Source organism: Geotrypetes seraphini, chromosome 3 (genome assembly GCF_902459505.1).
Source record: "Geotrypetes seraphini chromosome 3, aGeoSer1.1, whole genome shotgun sequence".
Taxonomy (NCBI): domain Eukaryota; kingdom Metazoa; phylum Chordata; class Amphibia; order Gymnophiona; family Dermophiidae; genus Geotrypetes; species Geotrypetes seraphini.
Genome location: NC_047086.1, coordinates 222,510,048 through 222,537,365, shown reverse-complemented (window position 1 = coordinate 222,537,365; position 27,318 = coordinate 222,510,048). Strand labels below are relative to the sequence as shown.

Here is a 27,318-nt window from a genome sequence, read left to right as displayed (position 1 = left end):
TTTTTTTTTTTTCAGAATGGCCTATCTCTACGTTCAGCAATTTAATCGCCCAGACCAACACTACGTCTAACCTTAGAACTCTTTATCAACCAAAATATTGCCCAAGTCCCAAACGACCAAAACAAGACCATTTGGGCGAAGGAGAGGCCAATCCTTCGCCTAAAAGCTGGATTCTGTAACCGGCATCTGTCAAAAACAACACCGGTTACAGAATTCCCCCCCTGTCCCGCAACGATCAGGGCAGTTCAGGGGGGAGGGATTGCAATTGCGGCAGGAGAGATTGGCATCTCTCCTGCCGCGATCCACCTTACACCCCCCGAACCCCAATACTGGCAGGAGGGAGCCCAACCCCTCCTGCTGAGGCGCAAGTCCCCGAACCATTCGAATCCCTCAAATACGGGCAGGAGGGATCCTAGGCCCTCCTGCCCACAGTGCACCCCCCTGGCAACACCCCCCCTCATCCTGAGACAATACCTGCAGGAGGGAGCCCAACTCCTCCTGCCGAGGTGTGAGCCCCCAAACCTCCCCAAATCCCTCAAATACGGGCAGGAGGGAGCCCAACCCCTCCTGCCGGAACAGCCCCCTGAACCCCATGACCCCCCCCCGATACCCCCACAACCCCAGACACCCCCCTCAACTTACTTCGAATGGCGGGCTTAGGGCCCGATTGGGCCAGGCACCTAAGGCCCCACCCATAGCAGGAATTTGTCCAGTTGCCTTAGGCCCCTCCTGTGGGGGGCCATTCAGGGTTCAGGGGGTGATCGGGGGTTCAGGGAGGGTCAAGTGGGGGGGTCGCGGAGGAGGGTGTGCTGTAAGCCGGAGGGCCTGGGATCCCTCCTGCCCGTATTTGAGGGGGGGTGGGGGGTTATGCTCCCTCCTGCCAGTATTGTTGGGGTGAAGGGGTCGAGGGGGGGTCCGCCTTGGCAGGAGGGGTTGGGCTCCCTCTTGCCGGTATTGTCTCGGGGGGGGGAGTCACGGGGGGTGGGGTGCGCCGTGGGCAAGAAGGCCTGGGATCCCTCCTGCCCGTATTTGAGGGATTCAGGGGGGGTTGGGGGCTCGCACCTTGGCAGGAGGGGTTGGGCTCCCTCCTGCCGGTATTGTCAGGGTTCGGAGGGGTGGATCGCGATCGCAACAGGAGAATTTGAGTATTTCCCCTGCTGCGATTGTGATTCCCCCCTCCCTGAACTGCTGCGAACCGCGGCAAGAGAGATTGGGCATCTCTCTTGCTGCGGTTCGCAGCAATTCGGGGGTGATTGCGATTGCGTCAGGAGAGATGAAATATCTCTCCTGCCGCAATTGTTGCAGTGGCGGGTGGGCAGGTTACCGGGGCTCCTGAGCTGATTGCAGCAGCCGTCGGAACTTATACCTGTTTTGACTAGGTCTGTCAAAACATATAAGTTTCGACTTGGCAAACCTGTTAAAGTTTTTGGTTATACTTGCTGTATGACTAAGTCTAGGTCGGCCCACCTCCCGCCCTTTCCCCTCCTCTAAAAAAGCCTCTTTTCGCTCTAGGCATTTAGAGGCAGGGTAAAGGCCTAAGCTGGTTTTAGACACATCTAAAACCAGCTTTGATTACTGGTACTTGGACGATCTGTCTTTTTGATCGTCCAAGTACTGATTTAGGACACTTTTTGAACATTTTGGGGGTTTTTTTTTTTAATTATGAGCCCCTTAGCTCCCACATTATTTATATAATAAAATTTAAAACTGAAGCCAACAGGTGATGAGGTACCTGATAATTCATGATGGCTCTTAAACACATGATGCAAACATGGACATCATCTTTCTGGCTCACTAGCCGTGAGTTTTTCAGAGCTTTCCTGCATGGTAAGGTGTTGTAGTTGCTGTAGAGGGAAAAGGAAAAAAAATGCCCTGAATTCAGTCTTAGGGCAGAAAGACCCTTTGATCCAATCACAGCTCCCTCCTCCCCACCAGGAAGACCCCCTCCCCCCCAAATGAGCAAAACAGAAGCACAGACAGTAGACACAGTGAGTGAGCACACACATGGGCAAGCAAGCAGAGGAAGCACAAAACATAACAGAGTGGCGGGTACGGCATACATACAATCTAATCTAATCTTTGATTTTTTATACTGATTCATCCCAACAGGAGGGCTTGACTCAGTTAACAAAATATTAATAAAATTATACAAGAGATTAGAACAGAAACTATGGGCTCCTTTTACGAAGGTGTGCTAGCGTTTTTAGCGCACGCACAAGATTAGCGCACACTAGCCGAAAAACTACCGCCTGCTTAAAAGGAGGCGGTAGCGGCTAGCACGCGCGCTAAAGCCACTAGCGCATGTTTGTAAAAGGAGCCCTATATATTTTAGGCCAGAATTTTTATCTTTTATGATTGATTTGAAAAAGAAGGATCACTAGTAAATTTCTGAAATAAATGTGTTTCCAGTACTTTACAAAAAGTGGGTAGATGATAGAGAACTCTAAATATAGAAGGAAGGCCATTCCAAACTTGTACGAATAAAAAAAGAAAATGATCGACAAAAATTGGCCATAGTTTTCATTCCTTTAACAGTGGGAAAGCCAAGTTTATATTTCTGAGAGCTCCTAGAATTAGAGATTTCTTATGTATTAAATGAGACAGGAACCAAAGGAGAAAAAAATACCATATAGGATTTTGAAAATTACAGTTGCACATTTAAATTGGATCCTCCATTAAATGGGAAGACAGTGAAGGGATCTCAATAGAAGTGTGACATGATCATATTAATTGTAATAATTTTTTAATACATTAATTCTATTCTGTTTATCCTTAAGAATTATATTGTACTGTTACTATTTGTATTTTGTACTTCACTGATTGTCCAGTCTCTCTTTGATGTATACCGCCAAGAAGTCGTCAGAATGCGGCGGTATAGAAGAATAAAGTTATTATTATTATTATTACACTTCTCCCTCCGTATTCGCTGTGATAGGGGATTAACAGAACTGCAAATACAGAAAAATTGCGAATAACTTTTTCATATGTTATTCGCTGATTTCTATTAAAAACCATCGTGAATATAGTGAAACCGCAAATAACATGGTGAGAGACCTGGTCTGTTACTGAAGGAGAGGCAAAACGTGGTGAAGAAAGTGCTGGGAATCAGCGATTTTCTCTGTAAACGCTTGGAATCAGCTATGCAAGCTGATGTAATTTGGGGGGAGGAGCCAGCAAGCTAAAAACCGTGAATAATCGAAACCGCGAATGCTGAAACCGTGAATACGGAGGGAGAAGTGTATATTTATGTTTATCGTATATCAGTTTAGCCGCCTTGTTCTGGATAAGTTGTAGCCTCCTCAAATTACATACCATATGAGATGGGAGGACAGAGAGCAAGAACATAACACAGACTGGAAAAGCAGAGCGAGCAAATACAAAACGAAGAGCAGACTAGGGAGCAGAGTGAGTACATACATAACTGTAGCACAGGAGGATGGGGGGGAGAGAGAGGACAAGAGTACATACCTTAGCACAGAACTAAGGGGTCAGAACTAGCAAGTACATACCGTAGCACAGACTGGCGGGCAGAGCGAGCTAGACTGTTGGTGAAAGCAGCTGGTAGTATGCTGGGGGGCTGCAGATCCTCGATGGATCTGTTCCATGGTTTTGATTTGTCTATCATTCCATCCTCACTGTTTTCCAGACCCTCAAAATCAAACCTAAATCATAAAATCACACATAATCTGCTCGATGTGCAAGCGCCGCAGAGCAGCGATTAGAGAGAGAGGGATGAAGGAATGTACAGTCTAAGAGGTGCGGCAGAGATGTACCATGCACAAATCCTGTTACACGAGGGCAGGCAGCAGGCTCGTGCATGCAAGTGCCGAGACACAGAAAACATCCAACAACAAAGGACTGCAGCACACAGCAGAGACATGCATTTTATTATCCACCACCGGTCAAGTAGATCTTGATTTAGGACACCTGTTGAACAAAGATCTACCCCCCCCCCTCCCCAACACCAAACTTTTCAGTGCAGGAGTAACCTAATGGTACAGTACAGTCAACCACACCTACGTTGCCCCAGGTGCCAAAACTTAGATTGTGAACCCACTAGGTACAGAAAAAGTAGACAACAATGTAAACCACTTTGGTTGTACCGCAGAAAGGTGTTATATCAAATTCTTGACCCTTTACTTTTATGTGCTCGCAAACGTACAACAGTCTGACTCGCAAGGATGGCAGCGCATCCCTCCCCCACAGCCTGGAATCTAGGACGGTTGTCCTTATTTACCTTCTGTGAGGGCCCTAAGTGCACTTTCCTCTCGGCAGAGCTCCGGTTGCTTGCTTGTTGGTAGATAATTTTGACTATCACACAAAGTCTATTGACACCTGTTTTGCTCTCTCAACATGCTGGGTAAAGCTATGGTCAGATATCTTAACCTGCATTGCTGACGAAAGGGACCGTGTCACAAGCCGGCAATCTTCAGCACACTATGTGGTCATGCACATAATGATCGTTGATCGGTGAACAGTGTGAAAAGTGTGAATGGGGGAGGGGAGTGTTTGCCAAAGTAATCTCAGCTCTCTACTTACATCACTGCACACTGTGCAAAGGAAAGATACTCCACCAACACATCCAGGCCTTTGTTTTCTTCATTTAAAAACTCTCGAACCCACCTGCAAGTGCAACAGAGATTTAGTAAATAGTTCAGCTCCATCATAGTTCCCAGATACTGGAAGTTCATGCAGACATTCTGCTCTGGAACAAAATGATTAGATCTGGGACGTCTAGTGGTTTTTTTATTTATTTATTTATTTCTAATTCTACATTAAATTTCACAAGAGTAAATCTTGCACCATTAAACACAGGGAGGAAAATCAATTCAAGGCATCAGAAATCAAACTTACATTATCAATCAATCATAATAATCCCTTTCTTAGACCACCATTTAGGGCAGTGGTCTCAAACCCGCAGCCCGGGGGCCACATGCTGCCCGCCAGGTACTATTTTGAGGCCCTTGGTATGTTTATCATAATCACAACAGTAAAATAAAATAGTTTCTTGATCATATGTCTCTTTAGCTATAAATTACAATATTATTATTAAGACTTAGCCAAAAGGAAAGATTTATAAACTATAAAGAGTTTTACCTCATGCAAAATTGTCATTTCTTTAATAAGACATTATCTATTTTTTTTGAGGCCCTCCAAATGCTTACAAATCCAAAATGCAAAGGGTTTGAGTTTGAGACCACTGATTTAGGGTGAGTGGTCAAATTATACGAGAGATGAAAAAAAGGAAATTAATTACAATTAATAAGGCTTAATGTATCTAAACAACTGCTTTACTTCAACACCCTTCTAAAGTCATTCCTTGACAATCTTCTTAACATCTATAAATTCCTTCAGGTGGTCTGGAGAAAAGAAAGTATACTTGACTCCTAGGTACTTAACCAGGCACTTGCAGGGGTACGCCAAAAGGAACGTAGCACTTAATTTGATTGTTTCTTGGTGGAAAGAACGAAATTCTTTCCTCCATTTTTGAGTAGTCTTAGCAACATCAAGATATATCCATATTTTCTGTTCCCCCAAATAATTTTTGAGAATTTTTAAAATATAGTTTCAAAATCATATTAACATCCTACTCAAATACGAATGACACCATGAGCGTTGCTCTATCAATGTCAGCTGTTATTGTTTGTTCAAGAAGACCAGTCACATTAGCAAAGTCTATCTCATTGTTCTTTTTTCCTTTTTCTTCTTCTCTTCCGGGAATTTTTTTAGTAGGCAAGTAATAAATCTTATTTATTGGGGGAATACAATTTGAGGAAATTCTTAGATTTTCAATCAAATACCGTTTTAGTAAATCCAAAGGTAACACACCCGGAATTAATGGAAAATTTAGGAAACGAAGATTCAATCGTCTATTGAAATTCTCAAATTGTTCCAGTTTCCTATGTATTAAAATATTATCTTTAATTGATGCTATCTTGAACTACTGCAAATGATGTATTTCTTCCTGCATTTGCTTAGTTTGGCCTGAAAAATCCATTTTCATCAATTCCACAGTTTTAATTAGGGAGTCAAGTTTATCTGTTATTTTAATTACCTCTTCCGTAGATTTAGTCATTTTATTCTCCATACACTGAAGGAGAAGCCAGATGTTAGTCAAGGATGCCTCCGTGGGAGAGGACAAAAATTCCTCTCTCTTGCTTGCAGTCATCAGCTGTTCTGCCGTGGATGTCGTGCCCTCGTTAGGAGACCCCCGTCTCTCCACTTCCGGGATCATGTGTCTCCTGCCTCAGCGTCCCGGCAGTCACTGGACATGGAGGATTGAGGGAACCCGGAGGAGAAAGTGATGTTTCCATGCCCGAAAGGGTGAAAGACTCCCTCTCATCTCCACCCACCACCGGACTCTCCACTTTGGACTGCACAGTTGCTGGGAGAGCCGCGAAGTAGCGATCCATTGTCTGCTGAACCGGGATAGATGCCAGGGCTGGCGAGGAAATGGCCCTGATCACCCACTTCCTCTTCATATGGGGCATGAAGAAAACAAGGTACAGAATACGTAATGAGGGAAGCAGAGGCAGTTAGGTCTTTACTGCTTCTCACTGGGCTCCTCACACCGCCACCATCTTGCCACACCCCCCCTCTGGGACGTCTAGTGTTAAGTTCAGATACTAAGCTCAGTGACAAGTGATACATACTCCATGCTCCATGCAAAAGTGATACATACTCCATGCAAAAAGTCCCCAATTTAATTCATAAATTAGGTCCTTTACTCTCCAGGTTGGCCAAGATCAGGCTTGCTGTAGGGGCAGTGCTTATAGCCCCTGGGTAGGAGAAAGAGCCAAAGTTATGTTAATAACTAGTGGTTTTTAGTGCAGAGAGCCACGCTGTACGGCCCGCGCTGCACCTGATACTCATTGAGTTCCTATGAGTGCCAGGAGCAGCGCAGGTCATTCAGTGTGACTCCCCGTGCTAGAAACTGCTAGCACAGTTTCGTAGAAGAGGGGGTAAGTTTCAAGGGCTAATTTTCTCACAAATAGCCCCCATGCATTGAACTCCCTTCCAAGACAAGCTCATTTGGAAAACAAGTATTTGGTATTCAAATATTTAATTAAAACCTATAAATGGCTTTCTAAAGGTGCTTTTGATGTCTTGGTGTGGCTTTATGTTTTTATTGATTCCTGTTTCTTTAAATTCAGTTTATCTGTTTCTTTAAATTCAGTTTATCTAAGTGATTTAAAATGAAGACTATCTTTGTTTAAATCCATTTCATGATGTGCTTTTTCAGTACTTTTTTTTTTTTTTTTTTAATGATTGTTCCCCATGTCAAATGTTCTTGGAAATGCGATTAATAAAACTGAAATACATTACCTGATACATAGTGAAATTCACCAGAGGAGCATTTTCACCCCTCTTGTCTCTGCTAAGTTATCTCTCCCCTGAATATTTGATCCTCCTACCCAGCCCCGGCTCCAGCCCTACCTCAGCAATCAGTCACATTCTCTGTCTCCCTTCCTCCAACCCAAGCTTACTTTGAGGTCAATACACCAAAGAATACATACTTCCCTTCTAAGGCCACCCTCCGCTGTAGTTCCTCTAGCAAAGCCCATGAAGACAAGGTGACATTCCCCTGCGGCTGCTCTGGCCTAGCTCCACATGCTCCTAATTACATCTAGATTCCATCTAAAGCCAATATCTGGGACAATCTGTGCATGCCTGCTAATGCTGGTAGCTCCCAGTCCCTATCACTATTTTATATAGAGATATAGATGGGGGAGGGGGGTTGGTATTGTTGGGAGTGTCATTATGAATGTCTTGTTATGTTTTTCTCTGTTGATTGCTCAATGAAATTTTTTTTTCTATAAACAGATATAGATATACATAAATTCTGAAATAAGGATGACAAATGACATTCAACAGATGACATATGGATGCTTCTTTTATTGTAAACCGCCTAGAAGTCGCAAGATTGTTGGCGGTATATAAAAATAAAGTTATTATTATTATTATTATAAGTATGACATTCAATGGGGCAGACAGCTTGTTGTGTACAAGAATTACATCCAATATGTCTTCTGCTAAAGGGGAACCTTAACTAGTAAATTTAAATTTGTCAGGGGCAGTTCATGGTGGGACAAGGCAGAAGACTCTGTAGAGAGGTATGCAGGTCAAAGGAGACAGAAACCCCGTTAACACAGTGTGCATTCTTACAGCTGTGCAAGAACAGCACAGAGCGTATGACCTCAACCCATTCCAGACAGACATGGCAGACTAAACATTATATCATCCAGGTATGAGCTGCTCAGAGCTCTCTGGAACACACAGCAGTAGAACGGTTACGAGCCAAAGAAGATCATGAACATTCCTGCTCAGTCTCCTCTGCTTCTGAAGTGGCTCACTGAGCCATATCCCTGTCTTCATGAAATGTCCCTCAGGCATGAGGAGGAGGAAGCCAGGGAAGGGTGAAGGTCAGGAGGCAAAATGAAGCATGGTGCGGGAGCAGAGCGACAGCAGCACAAGGAGGAAAACGAAGAAAGACAGCATACATGGATAAAGTCACTCTGCAAAAGGCAAACATGCAAGTGCTGAGCTGAGCTGGCTGGGGATGAGGAAGAGGCAGAGGAGTGTCAGCACAGGCAGTGTGTGAGAGGCGTTTTTCAGTATACAGCATATGGGAAGCAGATGGTAACTTGTCACCATACACCGCAATCAGTAGCACCCAACTTCTCTTTGAGCCAAAATCAGGGGTTCTCAACCTAGTCCTCAAGGCACACCCAGCCAGTCGGGTTTTCAGAATACCCACAATGAATATGCATGAGAGAAATTTACATACCAAGGAAGCAATGCATGCAAATCTCTCTCGTGTATATTCATTATGGATACCCTAAAAACCCAAATGGTTGGGTATGCTCTGAGGACTGGGTTGATAACCACTGCCTACATGAACCTGCACCCATTCCACCACCCCCCCATAGTCCAGCATCTCCCTTCCTACTCACTCCAGGTGGTCAATGATCCCCTTTCCCCTTTCTACCCCCTTTCATCTGTCTGTCTTTTTTTCTTTCTGTCTCTCTCTTTCCTCGGCTGTCCACCACCACCCCTTGCCTGCTCTCCCTGTCCAGAAGTAGCCTTTCTCCCTTCATTTTACCTCCCCCCTGTCCAGCAGCACCTCTTCCCTGCTCCCCCTGTCCAGCAGTAGGCCTTCTCCCTTCCTTTTACTTGGTCACCTCCTCCACTGAAGTCTAGCATCTCCCTGTCTCTTACTCCCTCCCCTTCACATAGCCAGCATGCCTCCTTCTATCTCACCAAGGTGGTCAGCATCCTCCTTTCCCTTCTTGCCTACTCCAGGCAACCAGCAACCCTTTATCCCCCTCTCTCCTTCCCCACATCCCCACCACCAGAATTCTTCCTTCTCCTATCTACTCCAGATGGTCTTCATTCCCCCACTACTGCTCCAGCATCTCACCTTCTTTTTCCTCCCCTCCCCAGTCCCAAGACCAGCATCTTCCTCCTGTTGCTGCTGCTATTGCCCTACATAGTCCCATGCCACTAAAAAGTTACTCAGCACAGCACAAAACTTTTCAGTAGAGACCCACACTTCAGCACTGCTGGATCCTGCTCTCCCCTCAATGCATTTCCTGTGGTCTTTTCTGGAACTCTCTATGCTGTCCTGAACACACCTTTGGACTGGCCTGGGAAGAGATAGAGAATAAACAATAGAGGCACGTTGCAACAATAAGATGCAGCAATGTAAAAAAGGGGTTTCAAGTTTCCAAGTTTATTATAATCTTGATATACCGCCAATCAAGTAGTTTGAGCGGTGTACAATAAGTAAATATTTAAAACAAATAATAGAGAGGGAAAGAAAGAGGAGATTTGTAATAAAGAAGGGGAGAGGGTAGGTAAGGAAAGAGTTGAATATCAACACAAAATCTAAAATAGTATGGTAGTCACTTTTATTCAAAAATGCCCGAAGATGCCACATTTCAGCTTGAACCTGCATCAGAGGCAAAAACAAATATCAAAGTTTCTTGATAACAACCTTTCAAAAGGTCCAATTTAAAGTAACAATCAGTGATAGCCTGCTAACAGAAAATATTCAGCAAAGGAGATAGCCTTTGATCTGATTCATTTTGCTAGGCATATTGGTAAGCAATAGAAGTATAAGCTTAAATGTGGCTGCAATGGGCATTTCTGAATAAAAGTGACTGTTACCACACTGCTTTGGATTTTAGGTTGCAGGGAGCGTAGCTACAGCCGGGCATGGGCAGGCCCTGCCCACCCAATCTCGGCTCAGGTCCACCCAGTCTCTCTCACAGCGTGAGGATGTGGCGATGCCAGGGCTAGGCAGCGCCACCACTTCCGCTCACAGCGACACTGCGCCTTCGTGCAGCCCAGCACTCTGCCTCCGATGAAGGGCGAGTCATCGTTCACCACAGCCCAAGTTCTGGAGGTGGGGCTAGAAATGGCTCGATGGCATGCTTGAGTAGGTGCAATCACATTCCTCAAGAGCGGCCCACGCAAAACCTGTTGGCTGGCGACACTACTGTTAGGTTGATATCTAACTCCTTTTAATATCTCTGGGAAGAGGAAGGAAACAAGGGTGGCATGGAGAAGGAAAGGGAGGCCACTGGCTACAGGGCTAAAGTAGGGAAAGGGAGATGAGAAGATGGCGCACCTCCAGCCCCCTGTCTGCCCTGTCCAGAGCATGCTCATGGAATTCTAACACTCTGCAAACGTGTCTATGTATATCTCTCTGCTTTGCATGTTATCTGTTTTGTCATGGAGGCAATTTCTCCAAGTGGGTTAGTTTTGTGCATTCCATGGCAGGACTGAACCTCGCTCCAAATCCAGTGGGCTGGTGTGTCTGTGCGTATTTGTATGTGTTTATGTATCTGTCTTTTTTTAATATATAAACAGTGTTGGTTCTCTGTCCGTCTGTGATGGAGAAGAGATTAGAAGGGAGAGCTGTCTGAAAGGTGCACTTTCGTGGTCACTATATTATAGTGAATCAGTCTGTGTTTGTATGCTGCAGCTGTTGGAACTGCTTCTCTCACAGAAATGCATTGAGGCTTTTACACAGTCAAGTCACATTTTTATGACCATCACCTCTACCTCTGATGTCAGGGATGCACAGCCAAAGAATGAATGCATGGGTTGTGCGCAGACTTCGAGGCTGTCCTGGGAAAAAAGTGTGATTTATCAGAAATTGAAAAAGGCATGATCATTGGCTACTGGGCCATAGGCGGCAGCATGGGCTGCTGTGATTAAAGTGTACTGTGAGTGGATGAATGGAACTTTTTTTGACAAACTGACGTGGTAACTGTGGGGCAGCACAAGCCATCGATGTGAGAGGTGAACATCAGCTGCACAGGTTGGTATGGGCTGATCGGCATGCTACTGTGGAGCAACTCACCGTCCAAATGAACCAGGGGGCTTCCAAAATACGTCCAAAATGACTGTACAGAAAACACTGTTGTGAATGGGGCTCTGGAGCAGACGGCTGGTGACGGCACCCAAACTCACGAGGGTTCATCGCAAAAAACGGCTGCCATTTGCACAGGAGTGCCAACATTGGACTTGCATCAACTGGCAGAGGTTGCCTTCTCCAATGAATCACATTCTGCGCTCCATAAAACAGATGGACGTTGGCGTGTCAGGTGTGAGACCGCTGAGAACAAACACCCAGCAACCATTGTTGGGCATATACAAGCTGATGGCAGCAGCATTATGGTCTGGGGAATGCTTTCTTGGTATGGTCTGAGTCTCTTGATACCTCTGGAAGGCACTCTCAACCGATATGGATCTCTCTCCATCCTTGCCAATCAACTACACCTGTACATGCTGACAGTCTTTCCTATGGAATCTTTCAGCAGGACATTGAGACATGTCATATCGCCAGAATTGTTCACAGAGCACAACCAAGATTTTCAGCCACTTCCCTGGCCTTCGAATTCCCCAGACCTTAACCCAATTGAGCACATTTGGAACCACCTTGATCGACATGTTCAATGACTGGGTCCACCATCACGCACCCGTCAGCAACTATTGGATGCACTGCAGTCCACATGGCTCCAGATACCTCTAGCAACCACCCAGTATCTTACTGAGTCACTCCCATGGCATCTGATTGGTCATAATAATGTGAATCGACCATGTATTTCATTTCTTTTACACACCCCACAACATAAGAAGAAACTTCACTTTTGACATACAAGAATTCTCCCCAGCTCATCTCCTCCCTTCCTGAGACAACAACAATATCCTTGTTCTCCACTCCTTCCTGCCATTGGCTGGATCCTAACCATAGCCTTTCATTATTCCCACCTCCATCACTTTCCCATTGGCTAGATTCCTATGCACAGACACTGCTACTACAAGCTGGTAGGGAAGTCTCGCTGACACAGGGGGAAAATTTGGAGATCGGCATATTGAGGTTTTAAGTTCTGACAAATGTCCAGAGGCATCAGTTGATCTAGCTTCATATATTAATGTAAAACTCTATGGAATCTGGTAAAAAGCCAGATCCAAAAGCCACTACTCTAACCTCATCCTTCTTCATCTATCCGCTGCATTCAACAGTGTTGACCACTGCCTTCTCCTTGACACACTGTCCTTACTTGGACTCCAGGGCCCTGTTCTCTCCCTATCTCTCACATCGCACCTTTATTGTATGCAGTGGTGGATCCTCTTCCACTGTTATCCCACTATCGATTGGGTTACATTAGGGCTCTGTCATAGGACCTTTTCGCCATCTATACTCAATCCCTTGGTGCTCTGATCTCCTCCCATGGTTTTCAATATCGCCTCTATGCTGATGTCTCCCAGATCTACCTCTTTATCTCTACAGGAATCCAAGTACAAGTCTCAGCTTGCTTGTTTGACATTGCTGCCTGGATGCCCTGCCATCACCTAAAACTAAACATGGTCAAGCCTAAACTACTTATCCTTCCACCCAAACCTACATCTCCCCCCTCCCCCCCCCCACACACACACTCTCTGTCTCAGTGGATAATACTCTCATCCTCCCTGTCTCGTCAACTCGCAACCTTGGTGTCATCTTTGACTCTTCTCTCTCCTTCTCTGCACAAATCCAACAGACCACCAAAACCTGTGGCATCTTTCTCTATAACATCACCAAAATCTGAACTTTCCGCTCTGAGCACACTACCAAAACCCTTATCCAATCCCTCATCACCTCTCGCATCGACTAGTGCAACCAGCTCTCACTGGCCTCTTGTGTAACCATCTCTCTCCCCTTCAAGACATTTAGAATGCTGCTGCACAACTTATATTCCACCAGAATCGCTATGGTAACATCACCCCTCTCCTCAAGTCACTTCACTGGCTCCCCATCCACTTCCGCATACAGTTCAAACTCCTCTTATTGACCTACAAGTGTATTCACTCTTTAGCTCCTTAACATCTCTCCTCTCTTCCTACACAACTCCCCGGAAGCTCCATTCATCAGACAAATCTCTCTATCTGTACCCTTCTCTTCTACTGCCAACTCCAGACTGCGCCCTTTCTCTCTTGCTGCACCCATACGCCTGGAACAAACTGCCTGAATCAGAATACCAAACTCCATCCCTGGAACTATTCAAATCCAGAGTAGAAGCCCACCTCTTCGAGAATGCATTTAACTCACCCTAAGCACCCTGAGAAACTCCCTAAGCTCCTGCTTCTCCTGTTGTCTGTTAATTTAGATTGTAAGCTCTACTGAGCAGAGACCGTCTCTTAAATAAGCTGTGGTACAGCGCTGCGTATGCCTATCAGCGCTATAGAAATGTAAAATAGTAGTAGCAATAATGGTAACCTCTCAAGTTCTGAGCACATCTGAAAGACTGCCTGACACTTTAAGCATGCAACAGTTTAGCATGTGTCTTTTAAGCAACCACCACATTTACATATGTGTCAGTTCAGCGTGAATTCACTTAACCAACAGCATCATTTCAGCTCACACGTGCATCATCAGTGTCTGATATTTAACTGGGTTTGCTTATAAAATTGTTTAATCAGGTTTCAGGTTTTTATTTATATTTGATGAATAGCTTATTCAAATTACTAAGCGATTTACAACTTCATAAAACGGGTTTCAATAAGTAAACAACACACAAAAATCTTAGAACTAACAATTTTGAGGCGAGATGAAACGTAAGGATAAAGGGGTAAAATTACATCTTCATAGCTTAAGAAGAGAGAGAAAATAAGGGATGAAACATGGGGAGGGGTAATAATATTTGTATCTAAAGAAGAAGGTTAAAGATTGAACGCGTCTTTAAAAAGACAACATTTTAGAAGTTTTTTAAATTGACTGAGGTCTTTTTCTTCTCTGATATAATGAGGAAGAGCATTCCACAATTGGGGAGCCATTACTGAGAACATATTGTGTCTTCTAGTGCCAATGATTTTTAGTGAAGGGACTGTAAGGAGCTTTTGAGTCGTCGATCGAAGAAAGCGAGAAGTGTTAAGAGGAATGAGCAATCGGTTGATAAATTGATAAATTGTGGTTAATCCATACTTCTTCCCCTTGCCAAGCTGTATACCCTGAATCCTGCCTTGGAGTCTCCCAGTACTTTTAGTGCTGATGGAAATCCGTACTATGCAATCCTTTCCACCCCTCCAGTTTAGAAGCTCTTTGCTTTTGTCAGTGGCTGTTCTCGCCTCATAGCATACCAACAGTGCATAGAGCTACAGGGAGAAAGGACATGGATTCATACCCTTCACGTCTAGAGTCACAACTACTCTAGCTGAGACCGCTGCCATGCCAAGAATCAGGATGTGCTGCTGAGCACAAGGTAAGGTGCAGTGTTGGGGGATAATAGACATCTTCTAGATCCAGCAATCGCAGGTGCTCCATCAGGATTGCCAGTTTCTCACTGTGAAAGCCGGTGCCTGTTATGGGTCGGAAATAGGGGCCTCTGCCCATTATGAACTGTTGAGGGGAAATACAACATACACTGAAGTGACACATGAAGAAATGACACTGTTGATTAAGTGACACACACTGAACTATCTAATCTAATCTAATCTTTGGTTTATATACCGGGTCATCTCCCAGTGGAGCACGACTCGGTTCACATATAATTAAGACTAGAGTACATAGCAGAAAACATAGGAGAATGAAGAACTAATTAAAAACTAAAGTACATAAAAAAAGCATTAAAAAAATAACTATAATATTATCATTTCGTTGAGGCTGTAGTTAAACCATTTAAAAATTGCGAGAACAACAAAGTTTTCAGGAATTTACAAAATAATTGAAGTTGGCCTAAAAGCCTAATGGAGTCAGGAAGTTCATTCCAGACCTCTACAAACTTGAAAATAAAAGATCGACTGAGATTCCCAGCAGATTTAATTCCCTTACATGAAGGGAAGGCTAACTTGTATCTTTGTGTGTTTCTCAAATGGCAAAGTCTAAGGGTATTCCATCATAAGGAGACAAAATAATAATAATAATAATAATTTATTTCTTGTATACCGCTATACCAAAAGTTCGAAGCAGTTCACAATAAAGGGTAACATACAGCCAATACTTAAAATGCAAAATAAACAATTAATATCTGATACAAGATAAAGACAATCAGTAAAAAGGATACATCAGGTAAAAATCAATAAAAGTTAAGACAATAGCTCAATTAGCAAGTAAAAGCTGTTAAGAATCATAATAGATTTGATAATAGATTTGATAATAACATGACTAAGAGGAAACATATAAAACAGGTGTGTTTATAGTGATTTTCTAAAGTCAAGATAGGAAGTAGAGAGCTGCACGGGAACGGGGACGACGGGAATCCCGCGGGACCCGCGGGCATCCCGCGGGTTCCCCCTTCGGGTCGCGGGGATCCCGTGGGGACGCCCCCTAGGGTCGCGGGGATCCCGTGGGGACGTCTCCGAGGGTCGCGGGGCTCCTGCGGGGCTGGATGTACTCAGTCGCACGGCTCTTCTTCTCCCTACCTTCTCTGCTTGCAGCACAGAGCCGAACGGAAGTCTTCCCGACGTCAGCGCTGATGTCAGGAAGACTTCCGTTCGGCTCTGTGCTGCAGGCAGGGCAGGTAAGGAGAAGGAGAGTAGCCTCGCGGTTCGAGTGGCTACCAAGGGAGGGGGGCGGTCCGCCCCGCCCCGGCCCAGCCCGGCCCGCCCCGGCCCGGTTGCAGCACAGCCGGCCAGGTCCCCTTACTTTTGTGGCACTTCCCCGACCGACCGATAACAGCCCGGGTCCGACAATCCTCCCTGCCCTGTAGCCGCGAATCTAAATTACCTTCTTACAGCAGCTGTAAGAAGGTAATTTAGATTCGCGGTTAAGGGCAGGGAGGTTTGTCGGACCCGGGCTGTTATCGGTCGGTCGGGGAAGTGCCACAAAAGTAAGGGGACCTGGCCGGCTGTGCTGCAACCGGGGCGGTAGAGAAGGAGGGGGGAGAAGGACGCTGAAAGGCCATGGTGAAGACAGGAGGGGGGGAAGGACTCTGAAAGCACTTGTGGAAGACAGAGGGGGGGAAGGACTCTGAAAGCACTTGTGGAAGACAGAGGGGGGAGAAGGATGCTGAAAGCACTTGGGGAAGACAAAGGGGTGGAAAAGGACGCTGAAAGGACATGGGGAAGATGGGGGAAGAAGGACACTGAAAGGAAATGAGGAAGAGAGAGACGCTGGCAGGGAAGAGGACAGATGTCAGACTATGGGGGGAGCGGAGAGAACAAGATGGGTGCCAGACCAATTTGGAAGGGGGAAGAAAGGGAGAGGCACAGTAACAGAGCAAATGGAAGATGCAGAAGGAAGAGAGACAGTGGATGGAAGGAATTGAATGAGAACATGAGGAAAGCAGAAACCAGGCAACAAAGGTAGGAAAAGAATTCTATTTCTTTTTTTTTTTTTTTGCTTCAGGATAAAGTAGTATATTAGTTGTGTTGATAAAAATTTATAAACATTAGAGGCTCTGGTAGAAACCCGTTTACAAAGTATGTATTCTTCCCAATTAATATTTTCAAATTAATAAAGTCTTTTTGCTTATTTGTAAATGGGTTTCTACCAGAGCCTTTAATTCAGTAGCATAATTAAATGAAATAACTATTTCTGAAGTTTATAGGGATGGGCGGGGACGGAGGGGATTCCTCGTGGGGACGGGTGGGGACGGAGGGGATTCCTCGCGGGGATGGGTGGAGATGGAGGGATTCCTCACGGGGACAGGTGGGGACGGGTGGGATTCCTCGCGGGGACGGGTGGGGACGGGTGGGACTTTGGCGGGGACGGGTGGGGACGGGTGGGATTTCTGTCCCCGCGCAACTCTCTAATAGGAAGTAGCCTCAAGTATTAATCTTCCAAGCCAGGATCAAATATTCCATAGAGAAGCTTGAAGATTATGCATGCGCATTTAAACTGGATCCTAAAGCGAACTGGGAGCCAGTGAAGCTTTATCAACAAAGGGCAAAACATGATCATACTTTCGTTTCGTTTCCCAAAAATGAGCTTAGTATGTCACATGCTTGAGCGACACATACTCAAGTGACTGAATAAAAAATCTGAAAGGGTCCCCCCTCCTAAACTCTGGAACCTACTAGAACTAAATGAGGCCTGGGTGAAAAAATTAAAATGGACCATTGTAGTAGAGAATGACACGGTGACAAAATTCCCGTCCCCGTGGATAACCGTGGGAAACCATCTTCATGTCATTCTTTAAGAAAAGAGGGAAGAATCAGAGTATAATTGGGCACAACCACTGACCCGCAGGCTTTGCTTTGAAGAATGCCGGTGTAGAAGGATTGAAGTTGAAATAGACACTACAGAATGACAGTCTCTGGTATCCAAAGTAGATATTGTGATGTCATAATGCCTCATTCCACCAGTGCCTAAGAGCCAATCACATCAGTGATGTCACAATGGCTTCATTATCCTTGGCTCATAAGAATCAGAGTATGAATGGCCACAACCACTGACCCACAAGTTTTGCTTTGAAGAATGCTGGTGTACAAGGACTGAGGTTGAAATAGACACTAGAAAATGACATGGGATTATTTCCCGCGGTTATCCGCGGGGACGGGAACGGTGATGAATTTTGTCAGAGTGTCATTCTCTACTTGATTGTAGCACCATCTCTCCTACTACAGTCAGGAACAGGGGGGGGGGGGACGACGATGACGATTTATTCAGAGCTTTAGCAATCAAACCTCACCACTTTTCAGACCTACTTGTAGAAAACCTGTCATAATAAAGCACCACTAATGTCCAGGACTCAGAGAACCCTACCTATAATACCTATAAAAAGGCAGCAATCAAAAATACCAATATACTTCCTTTTTTAAAAAAATTCTTTATTGATTTTCCAAACATCAACAGTGCAAAACACAAATATGTATACATAAAGTAAATCAATAAAAGCACATTCATCTTACAAACATACATGAGCAAACTATTTTATCCCACCCAATGACTAATCAATAAAAACACAAAAACATAGATTCTTTCAATAACCTTTCCCTATTTAAAATAGTAATGTAATCTCACCCTCCTCCCACCCACCCTTATACTTCCTGCTGGAAAAACAGAACCAGTCCAACTGCTACAGGTCTCTCCACCAGAGAATATCTTACGTCTATCATTGCTGTAGACAGAGCCTCAAATTAGAGAATGACATGGTGACAAAATTCATCACCATTCCCGTCCCCACGGATAACCGCGGGAAACCATCTTCATGTCATTCTTTAAGGAAAGAGGGAAGAATCAGAGTATGAATGGCCTCAACCACTGACCCGCAAGCTTTGCTTCGAATAATGCTGGTGTAGAAGGACAGAGGATGAAATAGACACTAGAAAATGACATAGGTTTATTTCCCGCGGTTATCCGCGGGGACGGGAACGGTGATGAATTTTGTCACTGTGTCATTCTCTACCTCAAATACAGAACAAGCAACCGCTAACAGGAAGTAGGTACTCTGAATGTAATGCCATACTGGAGAAATAGTTCAGCACCAATTTCCAGGACTCAAAAGCAACAAACAGTACCTGTTACAGATCTCAACACATAGACTACATGCTAGAAGAATACCACACCTTGGTCACATATGCAAAACACAGACACCGCAAAAAAAATATGAAACAAGGGACCCCAGATCACTAATAGTGATATGAAGTAGAGAATGACACGGTGACAAAATTCATCACCGTTCCCGTCCCCGCGGATAACCGCGGGAAACCATCTTCATGTCATTCTTTAAAGAGAGAGGGAAGAATCAGAGTATGAATGGCCACAACCACTGACCCACAAGCTTTGCTCTGAAGAATGCTGGTGTAGAAAGACAGAGGATGAAATAGGCAGTAGAAAATGACATGGGATTATTTCCCGCAGTTATCCGCGGGGACGGGAACGGTGATGAATTTTGTCACCGTGTCATTCTCTAATATGAAGGCAAAAACAGAACTGGGAAAACTCAAGAAGTCCAGACTCTGCATGTACAGAAAATGGAAACTAAAATGCAAGGAATCAGAGATGCACCTTTCCCAAAGCAGGAGAATACCCAACACACCAGGGATACTTAATAACCACACGTGTCACCAAGGACAATCTAATACAATGTAACAAGCCAAAGAAAGTCCTCAGTGTTTCTGAATTCAAATACAATGTAGCATGTTTGGGTTTTTTTTGGGTGCTCAGAAAAAAAAGTTTGTAAGAGACCAGACTTGGAGCAGAGCTTCAGCAGCAGGAAAACTCTCCTTTTTCAATCACAGCACATAACATGGCTTTACATCTTGACAGTTAAAGCTTGCATAAACTTTTTTTTTTTTTTTTTAACTTATCTGCGCTGGAACGGAGCAAAGGCTTAGGCGGGTCTTTCGCATCCAGCTGCCTCAGAAAACCCGACAATGATTTTATTTGTGCCAGTCTCACGATCTGTTGCTTCTCTTCACTTTTCAACAGATCGTGAGACCGGCACGAATAAAGTCAGTGTCGGGTTTTCTGAGGCAGCTGGATGCAAAACGCATCAACACCCTCTCTTTTTCCACTCCACTCCACCCACCCCTGTTCCAATATCTTTCCCTTCACTCTCCCACCCCCCCCCCCTCCCCCAGATAGACCCAGCATCTCTCTCTCTTCTTTAACATAAGAACATAGGAATAGCCTTACTGGGTCAGTCCAATGGTCCATCAATCTCAGTAGCCAATCCAGGTCATCAGTACCTGGCCAAAACCCAAGGAGTAGCAAATATTCCATGCTACCGATCCAGGGCAAGCAGAGGCTTCCCCCATGTTTTTCTCAATAACAGACAATGGACTTTTCCTCCAGGAATTTGTCCAAACCTTTCTTAAAACCAGCTATGTTATCCGCTTTTACCACAACCTCTGGCAACGCAATCCACAGCTTAATTCTACTTTCTATTCTACTCCCCCCTCCAAGTCCAACAACTTTCACCTCTTCTTTTCCACCCTCCTCCCCATGCTCTGGCATTTTTCTTTCTCCTTTCCCTTCATCCCATGAATTAGGTCAGTGACATAGTGAGGAAGGGAGGTGCCCAGGGCAGTGGTGCCCAGCATCACCATGCCATGTGCCTCCTACTTTTCCCCACTACTCAAACACCACCCCCCTTCCCCTGCAAATACCTCTTGAAATGTTGGCTGGCAGAAGTAGCATCTTCCCCCTCCTGCACACACCAGCCTCAGTTCCTTTCTGATGTCACATCCTGGTCCTGTAACTAGGAAGTGATGTCAGAAGGGAGCCAAGGCCGGTGCGAGCAGGAGGTGGAAGATGATGCTCGTGCCAGTCAACATTTCAAGAGGTAGAGCAGAGAGGAGGAGAGGTACCAGCGCCCCTGCCAAGACGTCGCCGGGGGTGGTCTGCATCCCTCGCCTCCCCTTACTATGCCACTAAGTTAGGTATCTCTCTCTGCCCCCACCCTGTCAGCAGCAGAAATAAAGACAGACTGCCTCTATTCAGTCCAGACAACTTCCCTATGCCATTTCTTGCCAACAGGAAGTTGCATCGTTGGAGGCAGTATGCAGCAGAGGCAAAATGTCTGGGGTCAGCAGAAGACATCTTGTCTTTATTGCTGCTAACAATACAATGTAATTCTGGAGAACTGTGGGGGTGGGAGGGTGCAGGCAGAGATAACGAAGTCATGGGAAGGGGGGGGGGGGAAGAAAAGAGAAAGGATAAAGAAATGCCAGATTGCAAGGTGGTGAGCCAGGCTGGGAGGACAGCACTTCATCTCAGCAGCAGACGGCCCCTACCATTGGGCGAACCTGGGATTTTTGCCAAGCTTGCTCAATGGTGGCTACGCCCCTACTATGTGCCTGATTTAACAATGCCCTAATCTTACCCTTCATGCTTTGCATATTAATGTAAAAATCTATAGAAGCCAGTAAAAAGCCAGACAGTTGTCAATGCTGTGAGAGTTGGCAGTACACACAGCAATCAAGAAGTAGTTTTCACAGTTACTATTAACAAAGAAAATGAATATATAGCAAATTGTCTAAAAATGCATCACTTCATGGATGGGGATTGATCTGTAATCCCCGAATGCAAGTCTGCAAAAGTGCATACAATCACCGAACTGTGCTGGGAATGAGGAACAGGCAGAAGTGCGCATGGCATGTCACATGTGCAGTACAGGACACGATTAATTCCTTGGTGGGCCCTAGATACCCAAGTGCACTGGGTGCCCTGGACCTGTGCCTCCATCACCCTGTACCTCCCCAACTCTACAACCCCGCCTCTTCCCCCTCATATATATCCCCCCTCCAGCCCTCCTCCCTCCCTCCCTTGCCCAGCTCTGTCCCCCATCCCCCATGCCTTGCCAGGCTCTGTATCCTGTCTCCCCTCCCTCCTGATGCCTTGAAGGCCTCCACCGGGCCTGCTGTAACACCTGGTGGTCCAGCGATGGGCCGGGACAGGAGGGATTCTTCCCACCTCCTGTCTCAATCGACTAAAAACTTACATCCCTCCCACCTCCCCGGCATACCTTTAAAATCCCTGGTGGTCCAGCGGTGAACCAGGGGAGGAGGGATCATTTTGCGCTCCTGCCTTGCTCAGAGCCGCTAGCTGAATGACTGCCGGGAGGTGAGAGGGAGGTGAAAGTTTTTAGTCAGCTGGGACAGGAAGTGGGAGGAATCCCTCCTGCCCGGCCTACATCCAGCAGCTCTGTAGGGGGCAGGCACACAGGAAGATTGCTCCTGCCCTGTTCACTGCTCAAATACTAGAAATTTGAAAGGTACACCAGGGAGGTGGGAGGGAGGTGAAAGTTTTTAGAGTCGGCCTGGACAGGAGGCGAGAGGGATCCCTCCTATCCTGGCTCACCACTGAACCACCAGGTTGTATGGCAGGCCTGGCACAGGCCTGGAACAGGTCCAGGAGGAAGTGTGGGTGGGCGCTGACCCAAATATAAACTGAGGCCCCCACTTTTGGGCCCCAAAATCTCAGTTTGTATTCAAGTATATACGGTAGTTCAGTGGCCTAGGTAACAAGTGTTTTACACTGCCATGAGAAAGGTCCACGGTCTGATGTGAGTTGGCCCCTCCACTTCACAGAATAGCTGAAATTGTTCCGGAGGCAGTATTCACACCCCTAGGGGGAGCAGGTCACCACTTGAATGTGACACCAGGTGACTGGATTTGGGGCCCATGACTGCTGGGCACTGGGGAACATATCCCAGCCAAGCAATAACTAGACTAAGGGACTCATTTTCAAACACTTAGACACACATTAGGTTTCTATGGTACTTTCTGTGTCTAAGTGCTTTGAAAATAAGCTTCTTAAAGGAATTTCTTGGGAGGTTAAAATAGAGGGAGAAAACCCCCAGGTAATTATGAATGAAATTTCATGGTACTAGACCCTAGCCTGTTCTGATGAAGTAAAAATACAGAGAAAAAAAAACAAACCTTGCTGGATTGAAAATAAATAAATAAATAAATAAATAAATAAAAAAGTACATCTGTGCCAGATTTAAAAAAAAAAAAATCAAAACAGTACAGCATGCATACTAAGTACAGCTTTCATTTAAAAGCATTAAAAAAAGGCTGTAATTCTCTTCCATTCTCGATCAAAGTAACAACAAAGCCATGGCCCAAAGGCTAGGACAGGACCAGCTCCCTGGCTAAGGGATACTGCGTGTATTCTTTGCAGAACAGAAATGCATGCTATGACCTGGCACATGAATCGGTCTGATTCCAAACCAGAGCTGCCTCTCTTAGGTTTGTTTCCTCTCTTGAGGCTGAGGAACGGCCCATTTCCTGTCTGTCTGCTCTCCAGATCCCCGCCCCCCCCTTGTTTCCTGTCTGAATACAGGCTTCTATTTTGGGGGCTTTGGCACTTTAGAAATAAATAGGAGGTCGAATGCTGTTTTGGAAAGACAAATAAACCACCACACAGTGGAGGAGGGAGTGAGGAGTCAGATATGGGGCCGATTGTGCAAGTGATCCCAGCCTGGGTCCTGAAATCTCCCTCCAGAAGTTTCCTTACTGCAAGGGACAGATTGGTATAAAAGGTCAATGAGTTATAACGGAACACTGTGAGCTTTCTTTCCTAGGACAACATCCTCAAATTCTGAGGGCACGATCAATAACTTTCCACTAGCCCCCTATTATTGTCATCAGCTATACCACCTAGGCCCCTATTGGCACTTGCGTCCTATGCCTTCCCTCCTCAGCTGTATGTTCTTTATTTCCCCAACATCCTGACAGTCCAGGTTTAATCTCCAAGTGTATAACCATGAGCTCTCTCAGACCCATCGCACAAAACACTGAGATAACAGCTCTTTACCAATAATTCCCGGTTCAAATCACTGTTAGCTGAAAAACAATTCTAAGCTATGTGGCCAGGAAGCAGAGCTCATGCCAGGATGTGTCACCCTTCCCTCTTACGCTCTTGCTCATTTCCTCTCCCACTGCAGCTGTACCCGGACAGGTGTATGCGAGTGTCTTTACTCTACATCAAGATACTAGAATATCTTCACTCAATTCTCCTCGCTAAGACACCTGAAGAGGGCTGATTTACCTGCACCGCTGAAGGTGAGCAATCTTCTACTGACACTCTTCAGAAAGAAAATCATTTCTGTTCCTTCCCCTTATTCGGGGCCTTAGTTCAAGATGGCCCTACTGATGACATCTCATCTTCAGCTGTGCATGGGAGGACTTCTGATGTCAATCTATCCTCATCCTGCCAATTTACTCATTTGCTATCTGCTTATGTCACGGGAAATAGAACACGGCCAGAGGCACTCCAGAGAACAGAATTTCCCAAGCCCATAAAATACCTCCTACTCCTTTTCTGACCAAGTAGCTGTTTCCACCAGCCCAGCCCTCTTCCCTCTACTCATCCCTAGGGAAAGCAATATAAAAAAATAAAAAAAATTACTTTTTGCCAGTCCAGTGCTTCTCCAACCTTTCCTGAAGGCGCACCTAGCCAGTCAGGTTTTCAGGATTGCCACAATAAATATACACGAGATAAATCTGCATGCATCTCTCTTTTATACATATTCATCGTAGTTATCCTGAAAAACTGACTGGCTAGGTGCGCCTTCAGGAGAGGTTGGAGAAGCACTGGAGTAGTCAGAGGTGTAGTAAGATGGAGGGGGCGGAGGCAGAGTGCCCCGGTTGCAGTCTTAGTGGGGGTGCCAGCACCTCTCTTCTCCCCCTCCATGCCACGCTCACACCTTCCCTTCCCCATCCCACCATACCTCTTTTTTTAAAAAAATCTTTAGTCATTTTAAAACCAGCACAAAGTGCAACATATCAGTCAATTACAAAATAGACAGCACTCAATTCCTTCAAATGATAGAATAAATACATAACCCCTCCCCATCCCCACCCACCCTTCCTAAAAGTGTAAAAACACTTAATATAATGCAAATGATCAATAATAATAATAACTTTATTCTTCTATACCGCCACAGTCGTGAGACTTCTAGGCGGTTTACATTGAAGAGAGCTGGACAGTCAGCGAGTTACAATATGCAGAGATAAGAGAAATACAGCATGCAGAAACTTAAAAAGGCAGCAAAATACAATATATAGATAGTTAACAGATGTTAGAAATATCAGATTTATACACAGAAGTGGACATGTTTGCAATATTAGAAATTGATTTAGTGTTTTGTGTAGATACTTTTTAGGTGATATTTCTGTCGAATAAGGCAGTTTTTATAGCTTTTCTAAAGGTGTCATAGGTCAGTCTAATTTCATTAATGTAGTTGGCTAGCCAGTGTTGTTGTTTGTTTGCTTGGTACATAAAAGTTCTATCCAGAAAGGATTTGTATTTGCAGCCGGTAATGCTGGTAATTGGGTATGCAAATAGATTGCTGTTTCTGATTTGTCTTGTAGGGCTGTATAGTACGAAGTGAGGTAACAAGTAGGTAGGAGTTAGTCCCCAGACCAGCTTGAAACATATGAATATTATTTGCGCCTCCATTGGCAGCCAGTGAAGCAGTCTGTAGTAGGAGCTGACATGGTCGCTTTTTTCCAGTCCAAATATCAAGTGGACCACTGTGTTTTGAACAATTCTAAGTTTCCGCACAGTTTTTTTGGGTATACCCATATAAACGATATTGCAACAGTCCAGTGTAGAAAGCACTAGCGATTGCACTAGTAATCTAAATGATAATGGGTCAAAGTAGTTTTTGATGGTCTTTAACTTCCATAATGTCAGGAAACACTTTTTTACCATTATGTTCGTGTGCTCAACCATTGTCAAATGTGTGTCTAATGTGACTCCCAATATTTTTATTGTTTTAGTAATCGGGTAGTCGCAAACTTTTACATGTAACGTTGTTTTGGTAATTTTGTCTGTTGGGCTTGCAAAGAAGACTTTTTGTTTTTTTTCTGTGTTTAGTTTCAGTTTGAACTTTATTGTCCACTGTTCTATTTCGGTCATAATATGAAAAATGTATTCTGAGGTCTCGTTTGTTATGCTGTTCACTGGGATTAAAATGGAAATGTCATCTGCATATATGTAGTAGTTTAGGTTTAGCTTTTTCAGGAAGTGTCCTAAGGATGATATGTAAATGTTGAATAGGGTGGGTGATAGTGGTGAATCTTGCGGTACACCTGAGGGGTTTTTCCAGGTGTTTGATTATGTCCCACCGCTAAACACCTGGTAAGATCTCTTTGTTAGGAAACCCTGCATCCAGTTCCTTACTCTTCCCGTAATTCCTATTCCATCTAGGCAGCGTAGCATTATTTAATGATCAACAAGATCAAAAGTGCTGCTGAAGTCTAGTTGTAAGATCAGAGCACTTGTACCTTTGCTGAATAAGCTGTATAGGTGATTAAGGATCGAGGCTAGGACTGTCTCCATGCTATAACTCTTTCTGAATCCTGATTGGTGTTCATTGAGTAGTTTCAAGTTTATTAGGTTTTTTATATACCGCCTATCAAGGTTGTCTAAGCGGTTTTTACAATCAGGTACTCGAGTATTTTTCCCTCTCTGTCCCGGTGGGCTCACAATCTATCTAACGTACCTGGGGCTATGGAGGACTGAGTGACTTGCCCAGGGTCACAAGGAGCAGCATGGGGTTTGAACCCACAACCCCAGGGTGCTGAGGCTGTAGCTCCAACCACTGCGCCACACACTCCTCCAAATTTGTCCAAAGTATGTTAAATTTGTCTAGATAGTCCACTAGCTCTAAGTTGACCAGTTCTTCGAGCAGCTTGGTGAATAAGGGAATGCTTGCTATCTGTCTGTAATTGATTTTCAGGGCTAGTGAGTTTTTTGGTCTTTTGGAATGGGTGTGATTAGTATATGTCCTATTTCCTCGTGGAATGTTCCTTCAGTGAGAGTGGTTGTTATCCAGTTAAACAAATCCTTTTTAAAATCTAGTGTAGCTGCTTTCAAGATTTTGGAAGGACATACGACCAGTAGGCAGTTTGATTTAGTATATTTATTGAATAGGGTTAGAAATTGGTGCCAGGTTGGAGGTTCAAAATGGTTCCAGAGCATGTCTACTCTGGTTTCTTTTTCGTGGGGTTCAAATTGGAAGTCGAAGTTGGGTGTGGGTGATGGTATGGTCGCTCTTACGTCTACGATTTTATTGTTGAAAAAGGTGGCAAGGGTTTCTGTCGAGGGCATACATTCATTATCCTGTAGCATGATTTGGGTGGTGTCTGTTAATCTGTTTACCAATTTGAACAGTTCTTTGCTATTTGTTTTGGGTGTCCCTATTTTTTGTGCATAGTGTATTGTTTGCTTTTCTCTAATCAGAATTTTGTAGTTTTTCATCTTTTGTTTCCAGTGTATTTTGTCTTCTTTGTTTGTTTTTTGCCAGGTTCTTTCTAGTTTTCTCAGTTCCTGTTTTAGAGTTAGTAATTCAGAGTCGAACCATTCATTTAGTTCCCTTTCTTTCTTTTTGTATGTTTGGAACGGTGCTATTTGGTCTAACACTTCTT

The 27,318-nt window shown here is 44.8% G+C and overlaps 1 protein-coding gene across 5 annotated transcripts in view; it reads right to left on the bottom strand.

Moving 5' to 3' along the window:
- The window catches only part of FMNL3 (formin like 3), a 285,433-nt gene that overhangs the window by 72,899 nt on the left and 185,216 nt on the right, over positions 1-27,318 (bottom strand). For 4 of the 5 annotated variants that reach the window (XR_004538810.1, XM_033938096.1, XM_033938095.1 and 1 more), the window contains exons 5-7: positions 4,540-4,623; positions 3,510-3,662; positions 1,733-1,844 (exon numbers count right to left, since the gene is read on the bottom strand). Coding sequence is in view for 4 of the 5 variants with exons in the window: in XM_033938096.1 (XP_033793987.1) it covers positions 1,733-1,844; positions 3,510-3,662; positions 4,540-4,623 (349 nt within the window). In the remaining variant the exon portion in view is untranslated. The remainder of the gene's footprint in view (positions 1-1,732; positions 1,845-3,509; positions 3,663-4,539; positions 4,624-27,318) is intronic. The other variant, XM_033938098.1, reaches the window with a different exon arrangement.